We start from the raw sequence: 7504 nt of genomic DNA on the forward strand, positions 1-7504 counted from the left end.
TAGGCAAGCCTGAAAATGTAAAGCTTTACATTATACAGTGCATGTACAGTATATACAATAAATAAATGTACCTCATACACAAACAGAAATTATACTTTTTTTCAAGACAGAGAGAGGTGATGGGTTACATTTCCCATGCATAAAAATGCTGTTGTATCATTTATATGATAATTTCATTGTTCATCCAAAGAATTTACCTCTGAGAGATCAACGTTGCTCCAACTCATCATCTTTTTGCTTCATTCAGTACGTTGGCTCTTGGGCCTCTCTTTAAGTGAGTTACTGTGAATATTTCTGAAGGACTTCCAGATACTATAGGAGTGTGTGCAGCACGTGTGCGTCTGATTTCACCTACCACTGAGACGGTAATATCCTCATGTTTGGGGCTAAAACATTCCCATCTGAAGGGTGACAAATTAAAAGAAAAACCAACATAAATGTCTTTCTAAGGTGTTGGGTCACAACAGCTTCAGCGCTCCCTTGGTACGAATCTTCCAAAAGATGATTCCCTCATTTGGTATGTTGATGATGGTGGGGTTCAGCTCAAAATCTCCCATGGGTGTTCAGTTGTCATGAGCTCTAGCACATGTACACCAAAGGAGACGATTCACACAATTTTCAGGCTTGTCAGACTATTCAGTGACCCATTCTTGCCTGAATTAGTTGCATTTCTCTACTAATTTATTCAGTTTTTCTTTTATTTTGTCACCCGTCTGTGTGTAATGATCTTGGATTTCCTTTGGCTCCAAAGAGCCTAAGTCCATTTCATACTGCTGGTCATTTTCTCGCTCAAAGTGCTGCGCTGGGTCATCTGTATGCTGGAACGTGCCGGCCAGCGCTTGGGGTAACAGGTAATGTGGCTGAACATTTCTCTGAACTTGGTGGACATCAGGTTGTAGAGGATGGGGTTGATGGCAGAGCTCAGGTAGAAGCAGACTCCCGAGATGATGTGGACGGGCTCGTAGACCATTTGGTGCTCTCCGGACTTGGTGTCCATGTAGCTCCACATCAAACGGTCCAGGTGGAAAGGAGCCCAGCAAAGTCCGAACACCACGACCAGCACACCTGGACAAGCCAGAGGAACAGTTAAGCTGAATAACAGATGCACTCAGCAAAAATATGAAGGCTTATACACTTGATTTTGCTCCCATTGCCCATGAGTTGAAGTAAAAAATCTAAAGTTTGGGAGTAAAGTTGTCTAGTGGCAGTAAATGTACAGTTTGACCACAAAACCACTGCGGTTCCTGCGACCTGATATCAGGTTGTGGACCACACTCTGCTCCGCCTAGTTTGCAAAATGTAGATAAAATATGTTTTCAGTGCCTTTTTACTGAACACCATGCATTTGTGCATATATTGTCGAAAAAATAGACTTGTAGTCTAAATAAAGGCTTCGGGTTGTATTTATGTGGAGGCAAGATGCAGCGAGCTGGTGCAGACAACTGCACTGATAAAAATGAAAGCCCTTTTGTTGCGTAAGATGTACAAGTGAAAAACACATCTGACTTGCTTGCAGTCGAGACTTCTGCACACAAAAGGTCAATTTCTCTCAAATTTTGTTCACACATTTGCATTATAGAGCACCTCTTACATCATCTCTATCTTGGAAAAAGACATTTATTATACACTGAACTGTGGCTATTTGACATAGGGCTTCAGACACCATATTTTTTCCCAGGGGGACAAAGTCATAACCTGCCCTCCTCTGTCTCTGATGGCTAGTATTTATTGACTACAATGGGTGGGTTGGTTAGATTTAGGCATGAGGAGTAATGTGTTCGTGTTAGTGTAAGAATGTCAGGGTAAGCTACTCAGAGAAAAAGTAGGTTGGGTCATGACTCTCTCCCTCCTGGGAAAAAACAGTATCTGTAGCCCCATGTGAAATAACAATAGCTCAGCAGGATTTGACATTAACCCTTAAGAGGTCGTGGCCCGATGCTCTGTGGCTGCAAAAAGTTACTCTCTGGTCATCAAATACTCCTTGTAGCTGGCCTCCTCTGACTATCAAGTTTTATCCCCACAAACAAAAACACACTGATTCATTTGCGCCTTTGCGACAAAATGTGAAAATTTAGCAGTGAATGGAAGCAGGAAGTGGCACGCAAGTGGCAAGCTTGTTTATCCATTGGAAATGTTGCCTTCAGAAAACACCACATCACAATTCATGGAAAAAGTGGGCACACAAGTGCCCTTTACATGCATGAATTTACATTGGGCCACCAAAAATCTACTTTGGCCAAATGTGTTGTTTGGTGTTGCATTTATATTTTTGTTGGGTGTAGACTCACACACATACACACACACACACACACACACACACACGCACACACACACACACACACACACACACACACACACACACTGTATACACCCATAGACATCTGGAGAAAAATGACATAAATCCCATCACCAGAATGTGACAGAAAATAAGACAAAGATAAGACCAATGGAACAGAAAAATTGTGTGAAAAATAACAAATACCTATGTGAACAGTGGGGGCAAACACTAATGATGACACCTACACAGCATTTTGGTGACTTGCAGGTTGCGTTTGCTCATCTTCTGCTTGTGGGACCTGGAGACGCTTTCCGGTCCAAAGCTGCACCTGTTGTCCACCACGGTCATCACCTTCTCCCTGTGCAGCTGCAGGCCAATGAGCAGGTAGAGGATGCTGATTATCAGCATGGGCAGCAGGAAGAAGACCAACGTGGAAATCAGGATGATCCAGTTGTACAAGGGGATGTTGACCACCGCTGAGGATGGAGATGCAACAGAGGAAGGTGTACCATGTGTATTTTAGCTTCATATATCACTGCAAAACATCTAAGCCCTTTTAAGTCAATAAAAGGTCAGAAAATGGTGAAAAATGTTGATCACTGTTTCATGTTCATGTCCCCAAATGTCTTGTTTTGTCCACAACCCAAAGATATTCAGTTTAGGGTCAGAGTTATGGTTAGGGTCTGTCTGAGAGGAAAAATATTCTCATGTAAGGAGCTGAAATCTAAACATTTTGATTTTTTTTTTTAAAAACAATTAACTGATTATCAAAGTAGATGCAAATGAAGTTAATAGGTGATTAATAATCGAAGGAGTCATTTCAGTTCTAAGTATTTGTTGTTCGTTGTCAGGTTTATTAGTTTGTCCAGCTGTTGCTTCCCTTGTCGTGTGCAACTGATTGATTGACTGTTTGATTTAAAGACAAAAATGTTGAAATCTCCACCCAGAGAAGCATTTTTTTCAGTAGAAGCCATGATAATGAATTGGCAGCTGCATGCATGGTAGTAAATTTTTTTTTATTTTATTTTAAAATTGTAATCCTGTTAATACCAGGATTATTAAAATTTTAACCATGCTTGCTAAAGTGTTGTTGGAACAGCAGCATGCTGATATACAGTGACAAACATTTTTTTTTAAATATTATCATTTATCATACATTATATCTGCTCAACATCAGCATGTTAGCTCTAAAAATAGCAAAAATAAAATTAAAATTGATATTTATATACGTACCACAGATACGAGACTCAGGGAAGTCTCGTCCAAACATGGGATCCAGCTCCTGGATCCCATGCAGACTGGTGTTTGGCACAGCACACAGCATGGACAGCACCCACAGAATGAAGATAACCCTCTTGACGTGAGCACGTGTCATCATGTGTTTGACTTTGAGGGGGTGCACCACCGCCACGTAGCGCTCCACGCTGAGCGCCGTGACGTTGAGGATGGAGGCGAAGCAGACGGTCTCGAACAGGAAGGTTTTGAAGAAGCAGCCTCCCTCCCCGAACAGGAAGGGGTAGTTCTGCCACAGGTCGTAGAGCTCTAACGGCATGCCCAGCAGCAGCACCAGCAGGTCAGACACCGCCAGGCTCAGCAGATAGTAGTTGGTGGGCGTCTGCATCTCCCTGTAGCGCAGAATGACGGTACAAGTCAGGGAATTGCCCAGTACGCCCACCAAGAAGATGGCGAGGTAAGTGACGCAGACAGGAAGAAACCATTGGGACCTCTGACGGCCGAGGTGGTTTTCCAAGAAGTTCTTCAGAGGCAGGCATAGTTCATTAATATCTATTGCACTTGTGTTAGCCAACACCCAGGAGATATTCATCCCACACAACCTCGCAGCCTCGGGGCAGCCTTCGCCGCTGAAGAATGTGTCACCACTTGTGACAAGAGCTTCAAGGGAACAGTTCAGCTCAGGCATGTTGCTGGATGGCAGGAAGGTGACTGGGTTTCTAAACTTGGAAGAGGTAGAGCAAAGAGGAGAAAAATGTCATTTAAATGTGCATGCCACAGATTATACAAATGAAGCTCAGTTTACTCGTCACAAGAGGTACGACTCAAACCTTTTCCTGTTGAAAGAGCTCGCCAAAATTTGAAAAAATAACCCAGATGATGTCAGAGTGATGTCATCATTTGGTTTGTTGCACTTTGATAATAGACTACTGTGTGTATTAATTGCAACAGTATTAGGGTCAGAAAATGTATCGTAAAACTGCTCCCAGCACATCTGCTGCTTCCAAAATATCTCCCCAAGGCACAGTATATTTAAAGGAACACTATACAGGATTTTCCTAAAAAAAAAAAAAACAACGTATAAACTAAAATTTAAGACCCACTGCCTGTATTTTCTTATTTTCTCATTATTTTGCTGTGTTTGGGAGGTTTCTGGGCTTAAGCCTCTTTAGCTTGAGCAGAGAGAAAAAATCACTGATGTGTCTTCATATCTTCACACAACAAACGGCGTCTTTCTTGACTTGTAAAATCATTTTGACAAATATCATATGTGTAATTCATGGAACAATTTGGACAGGATCAAAAAAAAAAAAATCTCAGGTAATGTCTGAAAGAAATGAGGAACTTTGCTTCTCTATTTTAATTTTAACCATCAGGTCACATTGTCAAGCCAGGTCATTTTTATTTTTCTAGCCTGAATACCTCAAAGGGCTTTACAATTTGTACAGCATACGGCACCCTCTGTCCTCAGACCTTTTTTTTCAATAAAATGGAAGAAACTTCAGGAAGAGCATCAAAGCAGGGATCCCAAGCAGCTGTAACTTGTGCAGTCTGCAGCGACCAGCAGAAACTATGCTCATGAGTAGAAGCAGCATGCAGACAAAAAGCAGCCCAATCAGTCTGAGGGCAGCAATAAATAGGATGTTTGGCATAACTTTTCATGTTCTCATAAACTCAGACTTGTAAAAAGAAGCTTTCAATAATTTTTCTTTTTTGGTAGACTCTTCTCTAAACACAAAAAACTGTCGTTTCACAGTAACAATGTTGTCACAATGTTGTCTTATAAGGAATTTATGTTCGGCAGAATACTCCAGGGAGGCTTTTGTTTAGATTTCCTGCTGGATCTGTTTATCCATTCAACATGCAACAGAGTTATTAAGATAACTTCATGTCAGGAACATAACAAACACTCACCTGCAGTTTGTGGGCTCCTCGAGGGCTTTCTCTTCTTCTAATTTACAGGATGACCAAGATTTGAAGACATGCAAGATGATGTATTCCTCTGCATCCCATACTAGTTTTTCTGACACTTTATCTCGACTGCTTTGGTGCCTCAGTGCGTCACAGCTGCCTTGACTTCCCGTATTTGAGCGCCGGAGTTCACCCCACCTCTCTTTCTCTCTCTTCTCTCCCTCCCCTCATCATCAGAGCATCTTGTTTGCAGCTTCGACCATTAGCCGCCTTCTTCATCTCTCTCTCTCTCCTCCAATTTGTCTTCTTTTCTTCTTTTTTTCCACCTTTTTTGGTCTCTCACTGTATTTCACACATACACACACACACATACACACACACAATTCCATTATCTTTATATGTGAACCTACAGAGGCTCTATACCTTGTCATCCTCCATTCTATTACTTTTCCCATTGAAAGACCGTGCATTGCAGCCATGTGAAAATTAAGGTTGAGATTGCTTTGACCCAAGAGCCCATGGATGGCCTGAGTGTGTTAGTGAAGTGGAGGACATATAGAAAAAAAAAATGTTTCTGTTCCCATTTATTGCAAGTCAGAAAGACAAAGCAACAAATCCCCTGAATCAATAACAGAATAAGAATTTGAAGTAAGATGCAAAGAGGTCTTGTTAAGATATAAAATAACACTGTGGCATGAAAGCTCAGAAATTATAGAAAATTAAAGTCTATTTTCATCCAGAGTTGCGCAGAGAATTGGCTGTGACAATAACTGGTTTCTCTAGGAAATTTCCAGATTCAACCAATTCTGCACGACCTTGCAATTTTTTCCAATCTCTGCAGGTTTTTCCACAAATAGCATGTTTGCATTTGAAGTCACGGTGCTGCATCGCTGTGGTGGGAAATGCAGATAGAGGGTTAGGGTTAGGAAATTATTTTCTCTGGAAGAAGCAGTCTAGCAAACGGTAAAAATGCCATTGTTTCATGTTGTTTATGTTTGTTCTAATCGGTCCAACTGAGAAACAATGAAGAGCTTTGATCAAGTGTCTAAAGTTGTGGTTCAAAAAGGGGAAAAATTAAAAATGCTGACTGAAAAACTGAAAAAGTGGATTTTGAACCTTCCTCTGCAGGTCGGAAGGAGTGTAGTTGGATAATGCCCACGTGTGAATGACCACTGCATCAAAAGTAAGTTATCTGCTGTGGCCTTCCTCATGTAGCATTAGCTTATAGTTAACTGTTTCTTTATTTTTTTCTTTGTTTTCTTAGATTTGTAGTCCTGTAACTGAACAACATCTTCAATTGCGTTTCACTGGGCCTTTGAGGGTGGGTCACCTAGTAACATAAACAACTGTAACGTTAACGTCGAGAGGTATAGAGGCGGTGGCGTTGAATGTTTGTTGCTAACCACTAATGCTAAGTTAACCCACAAAACAATAAAAGAAAAAAACATGCACCCTGGAAAAAACCAAACAGCAGTTATCGTGGAGCACCTTGGTACCGAGGTCGACGACCCAACTGCTGACAATAAAAAAGTTGTATGTCTCCACACTTTTGTATGCTTTTATTTGTTGTTTTAAGTGGAAAGATGTCTGAAGAACAAGGTAGTTGCTAGTATCTACTGCTGCGATAGCCGGCAAATCTTTTAAATCAGTTAAAAAATCAATCTTAAGTATCACATCCAACATATCTACTTATTTTTTGTTGATACCTTCCTGTTGTAATAACTTCTAAGGTAGCACAATACAGACTTTCCTCCACCTTATCCATAGCTGCTGTTTACTTCCTGCCTCCCATCTGACACGTCACCAGCATCACATGACTGCAAACCACCTATTTGACCAATTATCATACCTTCAAGTGAGCTCCACCGATCATTGCAGGCCCCCTGCTTGTGTAAATGTGTATGAAAACTTAATTATCTGTAATCCTGTAATTCACATAAGAATTACCAAAAAAAGAAAGAAAGAACCTTTTTTTTTTGCAATGTTCACTTTCTACCCCAATCAATTTTATGGCCAAAAAAATAAAAAATAAAATCATGCATCTCACTTTTTTTTTCCTTTTTTTTTTTTAAGAAAAGCTGT

General features: G+C 40.8%; 1 protein-coding gene across 1 annotated transcript; it reads right to left on the reverse strand.

Annotated features, from left to right (window-relative positions):
• Window positions 1–639: 639 nt before the first annotated feature.
• On the reverse strand, window positions 640–5501 carry LOC146317347 (neuromedin-U receptor 1-like). Its single transcript, XM_084732255.1, has 4 exons — window positions 5426–5501; window positions 3512–4230; window positions 2524–2754; window positions 640–1065 (listed from the first exon to the last, which is right to left on the reverse strand). The coding sequence occupies exons 2-4, from the start codon at window positions 4197–4199 to the stop codon at window positions 755–757; spliced, it is 1230 nt and encodes a 409-aa protein (XP_084588381.1). The 5' UTR covers window positions 4200–4230; window positions 5426–5501; the 3' UTR covers window positions 640–754.
• Window positions 5502–7504: the final 2003 nt, after the last annotated feature.

Source organism: Lutjanus erythropterus, chromosome 12 (assembly GCF_056507025.1).
Source record: "Lutjanus erythropterus isolate fLutEry1 chromosome 12, fLutEry1.hap2, whole genome shotgun sequence".
NCBI classification, from domain to species: Eukaryota; Metazoa; Chordata; class Actinopteri; order Lutjaniformes; family Lutjanidae; genus Lutjanus; species Lutjanus erythropterus.

Coding starts and splice junctions, on each gene's coding strand:
- LOC146317347 (XM_084732255.1), bottom strand. CDS start 4,199: ATGCCTGAGCTGAACTGTTCCCTTGAAGCTCTTGTCACAAGTGGTGAC. Junction 2,755..3,511: donor CCCTGAGTCTCGTATCTGTG/GTACGTATATAA, acceptor CTCCATCCTCAG/CGGTGGTCAACATCCCCTTG. Junction 1,066..2,523: donor GCAAGTCACCAAAATGCTGT/GTAGGTGTCATC, acceptor TGGCTTGTCCAG/GTGTGCTGGTCGTGGTGTTC.